Source organism: Fistularia commersonii, chromosome 19, assembly GCF_037954325.1.
Source record: "Fistularia commersonii isolate RoL2024-O1a breed Wild chromosome 19, RoL_Fcom_v1.0, whole genome shotgun sequence".
NCBI lineage: Eukaryota > Metazoa > Chordata > Actinopteri > Syngnathiformes > Fistulariidae > Fistularia > Fistularia commersonii.
The window spans coordinates 1,618,871-1,637,500 of NC_141302.1; the positions used below are offsets into that span (position 1 = coordinate 1,618,871).

At 44.6% G+C, this 18,630-nt stretch overlaps 1 protein-coding gene and 1 pseudogene across 1 annotated transcript in view; one reads left to right on the top strand and one right to left on the bottom strand.

Annotated features, from left to right (window-relative positions):
- Nucleotides 1–1,641: 1,641 nt before the first annotated feature.
- On the bottom strand, nt 1,642–5,403 carry LOC147223344 (kinase D-interacting substrate of 220 kDa B pseudogene; annotated as a pseudogene).
- Nucleotides 5,404–11,107: 5,704 nt separating this feature from the next.
- trpc5a (transient receptor potential cation channel, subfamily C, member 5a) overlaps nt 11,108–18,630 on the top strand; it is a 36,449-nt gene continuing 28,926 nt past the window's right edge. Inside the window, exons 1-6 of the mRNA XM_086166122.1 lie at nt 11,108–11,131; nt 11,196–11,298; nt 11,403–11,653; nt 16,343–16,459; nt 17,285–17,347; nt 17,426–17,563. Of these exons, the coding sequence (XP_086022248.1) occupies nt 11,108–11,131; nt 11,196–11,298; nt 11,403–11,653; nt 16,343–16,459; nt 17,285–17,347; nt 17,426–17,563 (696 nt within the window). The remainder of the gene's footprint in view (nt 11,132–11,195; nt 11,299–11,402; nt 11,654–16,342; nt 16,460–17,284; nt 17,348–17,425; nt 17,564–18,630) is intronic.

Genomic DNA, 18,630 nt, shown 5'->3' on the forward strand with positions numbered 1-18,630 from the left:
CTCTTGTTAACCTTCTTGCTAACCCTCTTGCTAGCCCTCTTGGCAACCTTCTTGCTAACCTTCTTGCTTACCTTCTTGCTAGCCTTCTTGCTAACCTTCTTGCTAACCCTCTTGCTAGCCCTCTTGGCAACCTTCTTGCTAACCTTCTTGCTTACCTTCTTGCTTACCTTCTTGCTAGCCTTCTTGCTTACCTTCTTGCTAGCCCTCTCGGCAACCTTCTTACGTCCCTCCCGACAGGAGACGCTTCAGACAAACCGATGACAGGATGACTTTTATTTATTTCCATCATTTTTCTTTCACAGAACAAGAAGACACACTAAACTGAGCCTCTAGTAGTTGCAAGATACAAATAGCGTTACCCTTTAATCCGGTACCACCCAGTTGCTTCGGTCGTCATCATCTCACCGTTGTTCGCTGGTGCCGGACGGCCGGCGGTGCAAGTAGCTTCGTTTCAGGGGGAAAACGTACGAGAATTGTTCTTTTCCCAAATATGAGTCGGGAAAAAAAAAAAAACAAAAACGTCCAAAGTCGTCGGTTTGGCGCTTATTTCTACCCCAGGGGTCGGCAACCCGAGCGGTTCGGGAATATAAATTATAAATATTTAATTGAAGTGTATTTCATTTGTTCTAATTCCTTTTTTTAACTTTTAGTTCTAAGTTGGAAGATTATTGTGATTTTGAAATATTAAATAAAATTATATTTATTATTTTTCGCCGCTCAAAATAAGCCGGTATACCCGCCAGCCGGTAAAGTCCCGATTTGCGGATGCTGTGCGCAGAAGTTCAGGAGCAGAAGTCCCACAAACCAGGTAAAATAAATATTTATCAAGATATTTTACAAATATTTATTTTTTATCGTTTACCGACAGTGATTTTTTTCCCGATTTATTTTTAAAATTCGGGTCAAGGCTCTGCTAAACGCTCTGAAAGCCCAAAATGAGTTCATTACATAAATAAAATTCAATTTTCTCTGTAATACTTTGTGAATTTCAGAAGCAACGCACTTGTTTATACAAAGTGTAAAGGTAATAAAAAGCAATATATACAGCGGTACCTTTATTTTAGACGTCAAAAAGTAATTACGGCTCCCGGTGTTTTCTTTTCCCAGGAAACCGGGTCCAAATGGCTCTTTGGGCGTTAAAGGTCGCCGACCCCTGGTTTAGTCGGTACGCAGACGACTGGCCGATGTTCTCTGCGACCATCAAGACTGCAAACTATCCTTTTTAAAGGATCTCAAGCTTTCTTTTCCAGACGTTCCGTTTCTTTTCCCTGTAAAGCCGGAAATGTACTTCACAGTAAGTGTTCCGTCTAATGTGGAGTCAACCGGTGGCACCCTGGGCTTTGACAATGTCGTGCTTCAAAGAAAACACTTCCTGAACTAATAACCGCTCACGCCGAAGTCGACCAGGATCGACATTAACCTCATCGGACAGTCGCATTTGGCGTCCGATCGGCCTTCGTTTGCCTCCCTCCCAGCACCTCGGGGTCTAAAAAGCAAAAGAAGGCCACGGTTCGTTGTCGGAACAAAAAGCGAATGTCTTAAAAAACGCTCGTAAACGGCAGAGGGGCGATCGTCGTTTGTTAGCGTTGGCGTCGTAAAAGACGACGCTAATGAACCGGAGCGGCGGTCGGCTCGTACCGATCAGAGGCCGACGGCGCTGCGGGTCTCGTTGTCCAGCAGAGCCTGGCTCTCGGCCCGCCGCTGCTCCGTCACCATCCCGCTGAACAGCTGCCAGTCGCCGAAGTTCATCTCCATCTCCCCGCGCAGCTCGTCTAGGCTACACCGAGCTAGCACGCGCCCGCTGATGTTGGCCCTCCGGACGGCGGCGATGTACCGCGGCAGCATGTCCGGGTCCATGCCCTCGATGGCGCCGAGACGCTCGCACACGCCGTCCGTGCTCATGGAGCTGAGCGGGGCGGCGGGGGGCGGCAGCCGAGCGCCCCGGGGCTGGGCGGGTTGCTTGACGACGGGGATCGGCGGGGCGTTGCTGTTCGGGCACTGCCTCTGCGGCGGACATACATGTTTGGGGAACGGAGGCCGATTGTAGACTGGGTGCTGTGGACCGGGAAGCCGGTTGAAGTAGGCACTGCGGGGGTTCTGCAAGGGGAAGGTACCGGTTTGGGCGCACGGGGAAGCATACCGGAACCCCACCTGCGGACGAACCGGCGCAGGATAGGTCGCGCCTTCCATGTGCGCCTGCTCCTTAGCCGCACGGCCTGTGGAAATGATCTCCCTGAACTTGGGGTCCAAGTTGACGGTGCAAGGCAGGAACCTGTCCACGTCTCTGGCCGTGAGGACGGGCTTCCTGGAGGCCAGGAAAACCTCCAGGCGTCGGACGTCGGCGTCGACCTCCAGCAGAGGCTCGGCGTCACCGGGGATGCTCTTGCAGATCCGATCGTAGATGTTCTTGAGCGTGAGCTCGTCGGACGCGCTCTCCGTCTTCTCCACAAAGAGGATGATCCAGGACATCCTGTAGGGCCACTCTTCCGTCAGATGGATCCACGACGACAGGCGATCCCAGTCGAAGACGACGTTGTTGGCCCTCAGCAGGCGTCCGGTGAAGGAAATGATGTTGAGGAGCCTCCTCATGGTCTGCGGGCTGATGTCGCTGAACCAGTCCTCCGTCACCAGTATCCTCGTCAGGTCGAAGGACATCTGCCTGGCGCGCTGCATCTTGCGGAGGCGACACGAGCTCCTGCGGCCGATGGAGACCCTGCTCCCCAACCTTGCCTGATCTTGAGCCGGACCGTTCTGGGATCTCCAGTTGTGTCCGTCGTCTTGCCGTCCCTCGACAGACATCGCCCGAACGCAAGAAGGCGTCGCCGCACACGGGTTCTTCGTCGTCCCGAGAGCTTGGCCGTCGAGGAACACGGGCAGGTGGACGATGTTCCTCATGTAGGTGTGGCCGTTGATGTTGGTGTCTCTCAGGGCGCTCCTGCAGATCCGGTCGATGATATGCGGGTCGCAGGCAAAGATGGAGATGAAGGGTCTTTTGGAGAAGAGGACTCTCATCATGTCGAGCATCTGCAGGACTCTGTACTGCTCGCAGCTTTCCAGTCCGTCCATGACGACCACCATCCGGGTCTGGTTCTGGGTGAAGCCGTCCACTGCCCTGGCCATGTCGGACATTAACTCCATCTCCTGCATGAGAACCATCATGAAGCCCTCGGTCTTGAGTTTGTGGAGGTCCTTGGCCGCCACGTGCAGGCGTTTCCTCTGGGAGTTGAGGACCGAGTCGGCCAGACGCCACCACGTTCTGTAGTGGAGCAGCAGGATCAGGCCCACCGCACCCGAGGTGGCTTTCAGCACCGTGCTCACCGCGGGGTTCTGCCGGTCCTTCCTGAAGACCGCCAGGAGGACAAAGTTGGCGATCAGGCAGCTCGCCGTCAAGAAGAACAGCAAGACGGCGGGGATACCGCAGCTCTTCTTCCAGGTGTTGCCTTGGAACTCATCGCTCTTGAAAACCCTGAACAGCCTGGCGGCCAGTACGCCGAACTCCCTCTCGCAGGCGTCCGAGAGCGCGGCGATCATCTCCGCCAGGGACGCCTCGCCCCCGAAGCTGGACAGGCGGCAATACTCCGTGAAGAGGAACCTGACGGGCAGCGCGTCCATGGCGGGTTCGGGGAATTCGGGCGGGTTGACGAACACCAGTCGGAAGAGCAGCTCCAGGTAGTCCACCTGACGGGCCAGGTAGGTGCTGACCGACCACATCCAGTTCCAGCTGTCGCTCTCCTGCCTGCTCCCCACGTAGACCAGGTCAAAGAAGATGCAGATCAGGGTGAGGAGGATCAGGGCCACGGCGATCGCGAGCCTGTAGTCGATGACGAGGCCCAGGAGGAAGACCGTGGCCCCGCAGAGCACCAGGGTGAGGACCAGCACCAGCCAGGAGAACTGGAACAGGGGCTCGATCTGCTGGCCCGCGTACATCTTCATCTCGCGCTCCAGCTTCTTCAGGAGGACCGACTTGCCGCCGCCCCACTGGGCGTACAGGCCGACGCAGATGGGCGGCTGCATGGTCGGCTCGCTCAAGATGTCCGCCAGGGCGCTGCTGTACAGGCCGTGGCCCGACATGTAGCCTCCGGACTCGAAGGGCGAGAGGTGCCTGGCTCCGAAGATCTGGGTGAGGATGCTCTTCTGGTGGGTGCAGTCGATGCAGTACGGCGTCTCTCCGGCCTTGTTGGGGTGATACAGCACCCTTCCGTTCTGGGGGTTTCTCAGAAGCAGCTCCGCGACGTTGCGACACCTCCCTCTCATGGCGATGTGAAGGGGCGTGTCGCCTTTCCTGTCTGCGCAGGACACCTTAGCGCCGTTGTCCAGAAGCAGCTCCACCAGCTCCGGGCTCCTCTTCCTTGCAGCTCGGATCAGGGGGGTCTCCCCATCTTTGGTGCAGCTCTCGGTGTCCGGGTTGCGCTCCAGGATGTCCCTCACCATCGTCGCGTTGCCTTTCTCCACCGCCCAGAAGAGGGCCGTCTTCCCGTCCGGGCCCTTGATGTCTATATCCACGTATTTGTTCAGCAGAGCTCGCACGATCTCCACGTGACCTTCTCTCACCGCGCCGATCAGCATCGTCTCGCCATTCCTGTCCGGGATGTTGACGTAAGAGCCGGCGTCCAGGAGGTCCTGGACGATCTCCACGTGCCCCTCCTTGGCGGCGATGGCCAGCGCCGAGTAGCCGTCCCTGTCCGTCATGTTCACGTTGGGGCTCCTCTTCAGCAACTCCTTGACCACTCGCGTGAAGCCGCCCTCCGCCGCCACGATCAAGGCCGTCAGCGAGTCCACGCCTTTCTGGTTCACGTCGGCTTCCCCGTCCAGGAGGTGGACGATGCAGTCGTAGTGGCCTTTCCTGGCGGCCCAGATCAGCGGGGTGGTGCCGTACTTGTCCGAACAGTTGACCTTGGCGCCGTGCTGCAGCAGCAGGCGGAGGACGTCGGCGTGGCCCCGACCCGCGGCCCAGATGATCGGGTAGACGCTGTAGCTGCAGGTGATGTTCGGGTTAGCGCCTCTTTCCAGGAGCAGCCGGGCCACGGCGGGGCGACCTATGTAGGTGGCCCAAACCAGGGGCGTCCAGCCCTCGGCGTCGCGGTGCTCCAGGTCGGCCTTGTTCTCCAGCAGCTCCCTCACAACCTCCACCTCGCCCCCCTTCACCGCAAACGTCAAGGGTGCCGAGCACTCGAGGTCGTCCAGGTGCACGTCGGCCCCCCTCCTGATCAGTTCCCGCACCATGTCCACGCTGCCCTGCTCCGCCGCCACCATCAGCGGGGTCTCGCCGTTGTCCCCCCTGCTGTCCACGTCCACCGGCGTCTCCAGGTGCTCCTTGAGGGCCGCCAGGTTCCCGTCCGCCACGTAGCTGAACAAGAGCTGAACGGCAGGGGAGGTCATCTTTGTGGAGTTGGAAGGGTCCATGGTCCGCAAGATGTAGCCTAACCGTCTTTGCGCACAAAGACACAAAGGACAAGATACAAGATACAATTTTAGTCTGGCGGTTGTTGTCCAATCACCGGCGCGCCGACCGTCATTCGGTTCCCCTTTGTGGACTCCGCCCTCTCCTCTGGAGCAGTTGTGACGGCCGCCATCCGTGAGGCCCCAACATGTCGCCTCCTGCTTTCTGACGTTCCTTTTTATAGCCCTCCGGTGCCTTTTGTGATGTCACGGCCTCGCCTTTATGACACCACTGCAAGCCCTTTAAGAGTGCGGCGGAGGTGGTCGAGGGGGGGCAGCGGAGACCCCGAGTCCGGCTTGCAGACGCCCTTCGGCGCCGCCTAGTGGCGAAAAGGGGAACTACAAGTCAAAGGCGCCACAGATCCCAAAGGTGCCACGGCTAGTTTCGCTAACACTTTCGCAACGCTCTGGATCCAATGAACGACTGTTAGCCGCGCCGCTAACGGCGCCGCCCGACGAGGTCGATTCAGGTGACGCCCCTCCTTTTTTTAGGGGAAAAAAAAAAAAACTTTACCGGATGAGCGGCGGCGGGAGTCCGGATAGAAAAAAAAGCGCCAACTTTCCCGCTGACGGGCGCAAAAGACGACGCGCTCCTTCTGCCGCCGCCCAGAACGGCCGCCGTTAGATGAGCTTCAATTAAAAGAAACGAGGGGTTGATGATGGCCGCCGCTAATCCGCCGCCAGCCGCCGCCGCCGCCGCCGCCGCCGCCAGCTGGCAGGAAGTCCGAGCGGCGAGTTTATTAAATCCACCCTCGTCTTCTTCATCGCCGTCCAGCAGGTCCTTTTATTCTCTCGCAGTCGACTCACCTGGACGGGAGTCAAAGTGTCCGAGTGTTTGAGAGAAAGTACATGAGTTTAGCAGGAGTTACAGTGTGTGTGTGTGTGTGTGTGTTTGTGTGTGTGTGTGTGTGTGTGTGTGTGTGTGTGTGTGTGTGTGTGTGTGTGTTGCTGTGCCATTAATCCTATCAGGGTCCAACTAGTCATCGTGTTCAGAAAACTCATGAAGCATTTGGATAGATTTACACCGGCTCTTCTTCTCCTTCCTCTTCTTCTTCTTCTTCATCTTCACCTTCCTCTTCCTCTTCTTCTTCCTCTTCTTCTTCTTCTTCTTCTTCTTCTCCTTCTTCTTCTTCTTCTTCCTCTTCTTCTTCTTCTTCTTCTCCTTCTCCTTCTTCTTCTTCTCCTTCCTCTTCTTCTTCCTCTTCTTCTTCTTCTTCTTCTTCTTCTTCTTCCTCTTCTTCTTCTTCTTCTTCATCTTCACCTTCCTCTTCCTCTTCTTCTTCCTCTTCTTCTTCTTCTCCTTCTTCTTCTTCTTCCTCTTCTTCTTCTTCTTCTCCTTCTCCTTCTTCTTCTTCTTCTTCTTCTTCTCCTCCTTCTTCTCCTTCTTCATCTTCACCTTCCTCTTCCTCTTCTTCTTCTTCTCCTTCTTCTTCTTCCTCTTCTTCTTCTTCTTCTTGTCCTTCTTCATCTTCACCTTCCTCTTCCTCTTCTTCTTCTTCTTCTTCTCCTTCTTCTTCTTCTTGTCCTTCTTCATCTTCACCTTCCTCTTCTTCTTCTTCTTCTTCTTCTTCTCCTCCTTCTTCTCCTTCATCTTCACCTTCCTCTTCCTCTTCTTCTTCTTCTTCTTCTTCTTCTCCTCCTTCTTCTCCTTCATCTTCACCTTCCTCTTCCTCTTCTTCTTCTTCTTCCTCTTCTTCTTCTCCTTCTCCTTCATCTTCACCTTCCTCTTCTTCTTCTTCTTCTTCTTCTTCTCCTCCTTCTTCTCCTTCATCTTCACCTTCCTCTTCCTCTTCTTCTTCTTCTTCCTCTTCTTCTTCTCCTTCTCCTTCATCTTCACCTTCCTCTTCCTCTTCTTCTTCTTCTTCTTCTCCTTCTTCTTCTTCTTTCACTCCCTCTTTCCTTCATCCATGTCTTTCAGCATCCATTCATCAACGGAGCCGAAACCGAAACCAGGTTTTGTAGTTTCCACGGTCGGTTTGTAGTTTCTGTATTCCTTGGGGGTCAAAGGTCGCCCCCAGCCGGCGGCCATGTTGTCGCTGGCGGAAACAGATCATGCAGTTTTCATGAAGGAACATGAAAAGTCTTGAAAGCTCCTGAGCTGAAGGCAGCGAGGAAGGAGGAGCAGCTGCGAGGATTCGCTTCCCCTGCAGCTGAAGAAAACATCGAGCAGCGAAAAGGGAGGAAAAAGGCAACGAGGGGGAAGATCAGGGAGAACTTTGTCACTTTTTCCTTTTTTTAAGGAGAGAAAATAGAGCAGAAAATAATCCTGGGTAAAAATAGCAGCGATAGCTGAGGTGTCGGAGATTCAGGAGGTCCAGGAGATCCAGGAGGTCCAGGAGATGCACGGGATCCAGGAGATCCAGGAGGTTGAGGAGATCCAGGAGATGCAGGGGATCTAGGAGGTCCAGGAGATCCTGGAGGTCCAGGAGATCCAGAAGATGCAGGGGATCTAGGAGGTCCAGGAGATCCAGGAGGCTCCTCACACAGCATCTAAAGTTCCTCACTAATCATTCATGTTGTGGGATAAATGCTTAATAGCTAATGAGAAGCAACACACACACACACACACACCACACACACACACACACACACACACGTCTTGCTTCATGATGACATCATGTCGTTTTGCTTTATATCTCATTTTACCGTAGCGCTTAATATTAATAAACGTAATTATCTGGAATATAATTTGTTAGTTCATTCATTTATTAGTATATTGCGTTATTTTATATAATACAATGTCATATAATTTAATGTAATTTAATATAATATTGTGTCATGTTATATTAATATTAACTTATTTTGCATTGGCTTTGTCCTGATATTATTATACATTATATTCTTCTAAATTATATTGCATTATATTGTATCAGGTCATTTTAGAATGTATAATATATATATATTTTATCTAATATATATTATGTGTAAGTTTGTTAATTTGCTATATCCTTATTATAATATATTACACTACATGATATTACAGAATATATATTTTGTTTCATGTTATCTTAATATTTATCATTTATTAGATGATATTATTCCTTCATTCATTATATGTATCAGATTATCTTCATCTTAATCCAATTGTTATATTAGATTTCATGATCTGATATAAATTGTTAGATTACAGTATATTATATTATTTCATGTTATATTTATACTTGTAATCATATATTATATTAATTATTCATTACATCTAATGAAGTGTGTGTCCTTATCCTCTTATGTTATATTGAATTATTATTATATTATTTTAAATCATGTTCATTATCTATGACATTCAGTGACATCACAAGTCGTCAGATCATTTATTATAATTATCACAGATTATCAATTTTACACAGTTAGTTATTGATTTTATATTGATCTATTGGTTTTATATCGATCAGTGAGCCTTTATAAAGAGTTTATCTTCGCCGCCGCTTGTAAAGCTGTCAGCATAAAATCCCCAGATCTTTATCGCCGCTCCGGCGTTCAATCAAACAGGAAGTGAAGGAACGCTTTGTTACCACCTGCCGTGTCGCCGTGTGTGTGTGTGTGTGTGTGTGTGTGTGTGTGTGTGTGTGTGTGTGTGTGTGTGTGTTTGTGTTCCACTTCCTGTCTGGGAACACAGTTCGCCCTCTGGTGGTCATTGGTTCTGACTTTATAAGTGTTTCTTACAATTGGCCCCTGGCTCCGCCCCTTTCAACTTGCTTCCTGTATTTTGCACTTGTACTTCCTGTAGTTTCTTCCTGGCTCCGCCCTCTTAGTGTACTGCCACTAGTTCTTCCATAGCTCAGCACTGTCCGGTGTACTTCCTGTAGTTTCTCTCTGGCTCCGCCCTCTTAGTCTACTTCAATTTGTTCTTCCATACCTCAGTACTGTCCGGTGTACTTCCTGTAGTTTCTACCTGGCTCCGCCCTCTTAGTCTACTGCCACTAGTTCTTCCATAGCTCAGCACTGTCCGGTGTACTTCCTGTAGTTTCTCTCTGGCTCCGCCCTCTTAGTCTACTTCCAGTAGTTCTTCCATAGCTCAGTACTGTCCGGTGTACTTCCAGTCGTTTCTCTCTGGCTCCGCCCTCTTAGTGTACTTCCAGTGGCTCTTCCATAGCTCAGTACTGTCCGGTGTACTTCCTGTAGTTTCTACCTGGCTCCGCCCTCTTAGTGTACTTCCTTTAGTTTGTCTGTATTGCCGCCCTTCTAGTGTACTTTCTTTCTCTGTGTGGTTTCTTCCTGACTCTGGTCTCTCAGTGTGTTTACTGGCTCCGCCCTCAAAGTGTACTTCCTGTAGTTTGTCCATCGTTCTGCTCTTTTCTTGTACTTCCTGTAGTTTCTTTCTAGCCCCAACCTGTCAATATAGGCCCTGTAGTTTATTCCTGGCGCCTCCCTCCCTGTATGCTTCCTGTTGTTCGTCCATATCTCTGCCCTTCCAGGGTACTTCAAGTTTTCCCTTCTGGCCCCGCCCTCCCTGCTTACTTCCTGTAGTTTTCTTCTGACTCTCGATTCTCTTCCTGTAGTTTTCCTCTGGCCCCGCCCTCCCAGTGTACTTCCTTTAATATGTCCAAAGCTCAGCCCTCCCAGTGTACGTCATGTAGTTTGTCCAAAGATTTGCCCTTCCAGTGTACTTCCTGTAGTTTCCTTCTGGCTCTAACCTCTCAGTTTACTTCCTGTAGTTTTTCCTCTGCTCCGCCCTCTCAATTTAATTATTGTAGTTTACTTCTGGCTTTGCCATCTCAGTATACTTCCTGTAGTTTCTCCCTTCCTCAGTCCTGCCAGTGTACTTCCTGTAATTTGTCCAAAGCTCGGCCCTCCCAGTGTACGTCATGTAGTTTTTCCCTTTCTCCGCTCTATCAAATTATTTCTTGTAGTTTACCTCTGGCTTTGCGTTCTCAGTGTACTTCCTGTAGTTTCTCCCTTACTCAGTCCTCCATGGTACTTCCTCTAATTTGTCCAAAGCTCAGCCCTCCAACTGCACATCATGTAGTCTGTCCAAGATTCGCCCTTCCAGTGTACTTCCTCTAGTTCCTTTTTGCCTGCCATCTCAGTGTACTTCCTGTAGTTCGCCAGTGTACTTCCTGTAGTTCGTCCAAAGCTTTGCCCTTCCAGTGTACTTCCTGTACTTTCCTTCTGGCTCCATCTCAGTTTACTTCCTGTCGTTTCTCCCTTGCTCAGTCTTCCCAGTGTACTTCCTGTAGTTTGTCCAAAGAGTTGCCCTTCCAGTGTACTTCCTGTAGTTCCTTTTTTCCCTGCCATCTAAGTGTACTTCCTGTAGTTCGCCAGTGTACTTCCTGTAGTTTGTCCAAAGCTTTGCCCTTCCAGTTTTATTCTTGTAGTTTTTTTTCTGGCTCTACTCTCTAGTTTACTTCCTGTAGTTTGTCCAAAGAGTTGCCCTTCCAGTGTACTTCCTGCAGTTTCTTTTTTCCCTGCCATCTAAGTGTACTTCCTGTAGTTCGCCAGTGTACTTCCTGTAGTTTGTCCAAAGCTTTGCCCTTCCAGTTTTATTCTTGTAGTTTTTTTTCTGGCTCTACCCTCTAGTTTACTTCCTGTAGTTTTTTCCAAAGAGTTGCCCTTCCAGTGTACTTCCTGTAGTTCCCTTCTGGCTCCGCCCACTCAGCATTTTTTTTTTTCTCTTTCCAGGCGGTCCGATGAATCCCATGACGCAGCTCTACTACAAAAAGGTGAGTCGGCCATGACGCCCCCCCACCCTATGGAGGCCTCACTGTTTTCAACGTGTGTGTGTGTGTGTGTGTGTGTGTGTGTGTGTGTGCGCGATCCAGGCGACGTACTCGCCGTACCGCGACCGCATCCCGCTGCAGATCGTGCGGGCGGAGGTGGAGCTGTCGGCGGAGGAGCGAGCGTACCTGACCGCCGTGGAGAAAGGCGAGGGAAACCAGCTCGGCCGCAAACACACCTGCCGTGTGTGACGGTGTGTATGACGCTTTCTGTGCGTGTGTGTGTGTGTGTGTGTGTGTGTGTGTGTCCAGGCGACTACGCCGGGGTGAAGCACGCGCTGCGGGAGGCGGAGGTTTACTACAACATGGACGTGAACTGCCTGGACCCGCTGGGTCGCAGCGCCCTGCTCATCGCCATCGAGAACGAGAACCTGGAGATCATGGAGCTGCTGCTGGACCACGGCATCCACACCGGAGACGCCCTGCTCTACGCCATCAGGAAGGAGGTGGTCGGCGCCGTCGAGCTGCTGCTGTCGCACCGCCGGCCCAGCGGCGAGAAGCAGGTTGGTGCCGCTAAACAAATTTAGCGGGGGTTTGTTTATGTGGAATTTCTTCTGGATTTTTTGAACATTTGAATTCATTTATGTGCAGATTTTGGGGGGATTTATTCTGAAATTAGGGGGAATTACTTAAACGAATTTTTAAACGTAGAATTTTTAAACGTAAGTGGAATTTAATGTGGAATGTCTCCCTTTTTGTATTTTAATGTATTTATGTTGAATCCTCCAGATTTTTTGAAAATTTTAATGCTTGTGTGGAGATTTTGGGGGGGAATTATTCTGAAATTAGGGGAATTACTTGTGATTATTTGTAGAATTTTAAAAGTAAATGGAAGTGGTATTTCATCCAGATTTTTTGGGAAACATTTGATGAATTTCTCTGGAATTTCTTCCAGAGTTTTCCAGAATTTTACTGAATTTATGTGGAATTTCTCCCTTTTTTTAATGAATTTATGGGGAATCCTCCAGATATTTTGAAAATTTTAATTCATTTATGTGCAGATTTTGGGGGGATTTATTCTGAAATTAGGGGGAATTACTTCAACGAATTTTTAAACGTAGAATTTTTAAACGTAAGTGGAATTTAATGTGGAATTTCTCCCTTTTTGTATTTTAATGTATTTATGTTGAATCCTCCAGATTTTTTGAAAATTTTAATGCTTGTGTGGAGATTTTGGGGGGGAATTATTCTGAAATTAGGGGAATTACTTGTGATTATTTGTAGAATTTTAAAAGTAAATGGAAGTGGTATTTCATCCAGATTTTTTGGGAAACATTTGATGAATTTCTCTGGAATTTCTGCCAGAGTTTTCCAGAATTTTACTGAATTCATGTGGAATTTCTCCCTTTTTTATTTCAATGAATTTTTGTGGAATCCTCCAGATTTTTTGAAAACTTTAATTAATTTATGTGCAGATTTTGGGGGGATTTATTCTGAAATTAGGGGGAATTACTTGTGATTATTTGTAGAATTTTTAAACGTAGAATTTTCAAACGTAAATGGAATTCGAATTTCATCCAGATTTTTCAGGAACGTTTGATGAATTTCTCTGGAATTTCTCCCAGATTTTTCCAGAATTTAATGAATTCTTGTGGAATTTCTCCCTTTTTTTATTTTCATGAATTTATGTTGAATCCTCCAGATTTTTTGAAAATTTTAATGCATTTATGTGGAATTTCATCTGGATTTTTTAAAAATTTTAATTAATTGATGTGCAGATTTTGAGAGGGTTTATTCTGAAATTAGAGGGAATTGCTTATTTGTAGAATTTTTGAGCGTAAATGGAAGTGGAATTTCATCCAGATTTTTTGGGGAATATTTGATGAATTTCTCTGGAATTTCTTCCAGATTTTTCTAGAATTTAATGAATTCATGTGTAATGTCTCCCTTTTTTTATTTGAATGAATTTATGTGGAATCCTCCAGATTTTTCGAAAATTTTAATGCATTTATGTGGAATTTCCTCCAAAATTTTTAGAGAATTCTAATTTAAATTATGTGCAGATTTTGGGAGGATTTATTCTGAAATGAAGGGGAATAACTTGTGATTATTTGTAGAATTTTTGAGTGTAAATGGAAGTGGAATTTCATCCAGATTTTTTGATGAATTTCTCTGGAATTTCTTCCAGATTTTTCCAGAATTTTAATGAATTCATGTAGAATTTCTCCCTTTTTTATTTTAATATATTGATGTGGAATCCTCTAGATTTTTTGAAAATTTTAGCATTTATGTGGAATTTTCACTGAATTTTTGGAGAATTTAATTAATTGATGTGGATTTTTGCTCAGTTTTTAGGACGATCTCTTTCAAACTTAGGGGGAATAACTTGTGATTATTTGTAGAATTTTTGAACGTAAATGGAAGTCGTATTTCATTCAGATTTTTTGGGGAACGTTTGATGAATTTCTCTGGAATTTCTGCCAGAGTTTTCCAGAATTTTACTGAAATCATGTGGAGTTTCTCCCTTTTTTTTAATGAATTTATGTGGAATCCTCCAGATTGTTCGAGAATTTTAATTAATTTATGTGCAGATTTTTGGGGGATTTATTCCGAAATTGGAGGGAATTACTTGTGATTATTTGTAGAATTTTTAAACGTAGAATTTTTAAACGGAAATGGAATTGGAATTTCATCCAGATTTTTCAGGAACGTTTGATGAATTGCTCTGGAATTTCTTCCAGACTTTTCTAGAATTTTAATGAATTCATGTAAAATTTCTTCCTTTTTTTAAATGCATTTATGTGGAATTTCTCCCTTTTTTTATTTCATGAATTTATGTTGAATCCTCCAGATTTCTTGAAAATTTTAATGCATTTACATGGAATTTCGTCAGGATTTTTTGAAAATTTTAATTAATTGATTTGCAGATTTTGGGAGGATTTATTCTTATATTAGGGGGAAATACTTGTGATTATTTGTAGAATTTTTTAAATGTAAATGGAAGTGGAATTTCATCCAGATTTTTGGGGAACGTTTGATGAATTTCTCTGGAATTTCTTCCAGAGTTTTCCAGAATTTTACTGAAATCATGTGGAGTTTCTCCCTTTTTTTTAATGAATTTATGTGGAATCCTCCAGATTTTTTGAAAATTTTAATGCATTTATGTGGAATTTTTTCTGGATTTTTTTGAAAAATTTTAATCAATTTCTGTGCAGATTTTGGGGGGATTTATTCTGAAATTAGGGGGAATTACTTGTAATTACTGATAGAATTTTAAAATTAAATGGAAGTGGTATTTCATCCAGATTTTTGTGGACAATTGATGAATTACTCTGGAGTCTCTTCCAGATTTTTCCAATATTTTAATGAATTCATGTGGAGTTTCTCCACATGTGGAATGTCTTCTGGATTTTGAGAGAATTTTAAATAATTGATGCGGATATTTGTTCAGATTTTAGGACGATTTATTTCAAACTTAGGGGGAATTACTCGTGGTTATTTTGGAATTTTTAAACGTAAATGGAAGTGGAATTTTATCCAGATTTTTGGGGGAATGTTTGATGAATTTCTCTGGAATTTCTTCCAGATTTTTCTAGAATTTTAATGAATTCATGTGGAATTTCTCCCTTTTTTTCATTTTAATGAATTTTTGTGGAATCCTCCAGATTTTTTGAAAATTTTAATGCATTTATGTGGAATTGCCACCAAAATTTTTTGAAAATTTTAATTAATGTATGTGCAGATTTTGGGAGGATTTATACAGAAACTAGGGGGAATTACTTGTGATAATTTGTAGAATTTTTAAATGTAGAATTCTTAAACGTAAATGGAAGTGGCATTTCATCCAGATTTTTTGGGGAATGTTTGCTGAATTTCTCTGGAATCTCTTCCAGATTTTTCCAGAATTTTGATGAATTCATGTGAAATTTCTCCCTATGAATGTAATAGTTTTAATTAATTGATGTGGACTTTTGTTTAGATTTCAGGAGGATTTACAGTATTCTAAACTTAGGGGAAATTACTTGTGATTATTTGTTGAATTTTTAAACATAAATGGACATCCAGACTTTTGGGGGAAATTTTGATGAATTCTCTGGAATTTCTCCCTTTTTTCTTTTTTTTAATTTTGATTATTTCATGTGGAATCCTCTTAATTTTTTTCAGAATTTTAATGCATTTATGTGGATTTTCTTGCAGATTTTGGAAGGACTTATTCCTAACGAGGGGGGAATTACTTGTGATTATTTTTAGAATTTTTAAAGATAAGTTCAAGCAGAATTTCTCGATCTTAATAGAATTTGTTATAATTTTATGTGGAGTATTTTTTAATTTTTAATTTTGATGGAATTGCTTTTTATTTTAAAAATGAATACATGTGGAATTCCTTGCATTTTTTTATAAAATTACTGTGAATCTATTTAGAATTTTTATTAATATATACAGCATTTCTACAAAATTTTATGGAATTTTCGTGACTTGTGTGGCCTTTCTTGATGATTTTTGTATTCTTTTTTTTTATTTAGGTGGAATTACCAATGGTTATTTCACATTTAATATGAATCAATGTGGAATTTCTGAAGACATTTTATTGAAAAGGGTCTGGAATTCTTTCTATTTTCATTGAGTTTTAAAATTGCAGATTTGAATATAATTCTCTTCCTTCAATTTTCTGAATTTTTGAATTTCTGAATTTGAGTGCAATTTCTTTCTTTCTAATTTAGGTCGAATTCTTGCAATAGAATTTTCACCAATTGTATGTGGAATTCCCTGCAAACATCAAGAAAATTGGCTCTGATTCCAGCTGAGGAATTTTAGAACTATTTTTATTTCACTCCTTTTCCATTTTTTTCTGGGTGACTTTATTAATATTTTAATATTTTACCAATTTGTGGAGGAAGTCTCAGGGTTTTTTCATTAAATCCTGGATGTTTTCCATTTATTTCCACATTAGTGTGTGTGTGTGTGTGTGTGTGTGTGTGTGTGTGTTCTATCAGCTGTTCTCACACTCCGCCGTTCGTCGTCTTCTTCCCGCCGAGTCGTCCCTCCGGTGACCTTCACATCGCCCATGAGCCGCCGCCGCCGCCGTTCCTTTGATCTTCCTTTGATCTCCGTCACGTGGCTTTGAAGTCATTGGAACTTGGATTCCCCCTTCTTTGATCTTTGTTTTCACGGAAAGCCCTTAAGTTTCCCTTTCCAATGGATTGATCGTGCCCCTCGAGCGAGCGACGTGATTGGCTCTCGCCCCCCCGCAGGTGCCGTCGCTGATGATGGACAGCCAGTTCTCGGAGTTCACGCCGGACATCACGCCCATCATGCTCGCCGCGCACACCAACAACTACGAGATCATCAAGCTGCTCGTGCAGCGGAAAGTAAGCCCCGCCCCCAAAATCACCTGCCGTGCAAAAGTGTAATAACAATGTAATAGCAGTGTAATAACACATAGCAGGAGTGTAATAACAGTGTAATAACATCGTAATAGGGAAACATCAGTGTAATAGCAGATTATGTAGTAACAACATAATAGCGTTGTAATTATAGTGTAATAACAGTGTATAAGCACTGTCACAGCCGTGTTTCACGTGTGATAGCATTGTCATAGCAGCGTGACGATAGTGTAATAAATGGCATAATAGCAGTTTAATAGTGTAATAATAGTGTAGTAGCAGTGTAATAACTAATATCACGTAGCAGGAGTGTAATAATAGTGTAATGACATCGTAATAGTGAAATAACAGTGTAATAGCAGATTAATAACAGTGTAATAACTGTAAAAGCAGCACAATAGCAGTGTAGTAACAGCATAATAGCATTGGAATTATAGTGTAATAACAGTGTACAGGCGGTGTAATAGCCGTGTATAACGTGTAATAGCAATACAACGTGACGATAGTGTAATAACGGCATAAAAGCAGTGTAATAGTGTAATAACAGTGTAGTAGCAGTGTAATTGCAGTGTAATAGTGTAATAACAGTGTAGTAACAGCGTAGTTGCAGTGTAATAGTGTAATAACAGTGTAGTAACAGTGTAATTGCAGTGTAATGGTGTAATAACAGTGTAGTAACAGTATAATTGAAGTGTAATAGCAGTGTCAGTCGTGTCATGACAATGTAATAGCAGTGCAATAGTGTAATAACAGTGTATTAAGAGTGTAATAGGCCCTGTGGTGAATTTGAGGTGTGTGTTTCCGTCGCAGGTCACCATCCCCCGGCCGCATCAGATCCGCTGCGACTGCGTGGAGTGTGTGTCCAGCTCCGAGGTCAGCCTTTCGGACTTTTTTTATCGTACGTGACGGCCGAGTTTGATGCTAATGTGCGCTCGCCGGCGCCCCCCGCAGGTGGACAGCCTGCGGCACTCGCGGTCCAGACTGAACATCTACAAGGCGCTGGCGTCGCCGTCCCTGATCGCGCTCTCCAGCGAGGACCCCATCCTCACCGCCTTCAGGCTGGGCTGGGAGCTGAAGGAGCTCAGCAAGGTGCCGCCGCTAAGATGCTAAGACGCTAAGCCCCGCTAAGCCCCGCCCACAACCCCCACACACACACACCCGAACTCACGTTTCAAGGTTTTGACAAAATTTCCCGTTTCATTTCAAACGGTTTTGTTCGGGTTTTGAATCCGGTCCAATTCTTGCTGTTTTTTTTTTTTTTTTTTAATAATTAGATTGGGGGCGATTTTTATTTGAATTGCTGTGATTTTAATGAAATTAAATGATCGATCATTTTAAAGTAATTACGTTTCAGGTCGTTTGAAATCAAATTGAATTCCTGCTGATTTTAAACGATTTAAACGATTTGAATTCATTTTTGGCCAATTTTAAATTCAAATCCAGCTGATTTAAAATGAAGTCAAATACTTGCTAATTTGAAAAACAAAAAAAACAAGTTTCATCTCATTTAAAATCATAAAAAAATTCCTGTTTATTTTGAACTGAATAAATTATGGCTCATTTTCAATGAAATTCATTTTCGACCAATTTTAAATAATATTTCTGTGATTTTTATTGACGTGCTGTTCCAACTGAGATGAAATGAAATGAGATTTGGGCTGATTTTTATTTGAATATCTGTGATTTTAAATTGATTTTGAGTCAAAGTAAATACTGTATAACTTTAAATTTGATGTTAAATTTATTTTAAATGAAATAAAAATAAATTGCTGTGATTTGGAAAAAAATGAAATGAAAAGCCAACCGGTTTGAAATGTGATTTTTTTTTTTTTTTTAATTTTTTGAGATCAAATTAAACTCCAGCTTCAAATTCAATTCAATTTAATTCAGTTGCCACGGTTACCCGTGTTTACGTCGGGAAATACTCCCCGCTAGCGTCTCCATGGTAACCCCCATCCAATGCTGCTGAATCTTGACTCATTGTCAGTTGTCCTTCTTTTTTGGCCAATTTTAAATTAAATTTCAGCTGTTTTTTAGTCAGAATGAAAACCGTCTAACTTTAAATTTGATGTTAAATTTATTTTAAATGAAATGAAAATAAAACAAAAATTAAATGAAAAGCCAACCGGTTTGAAATGTGATTATTTTTTTTTTTT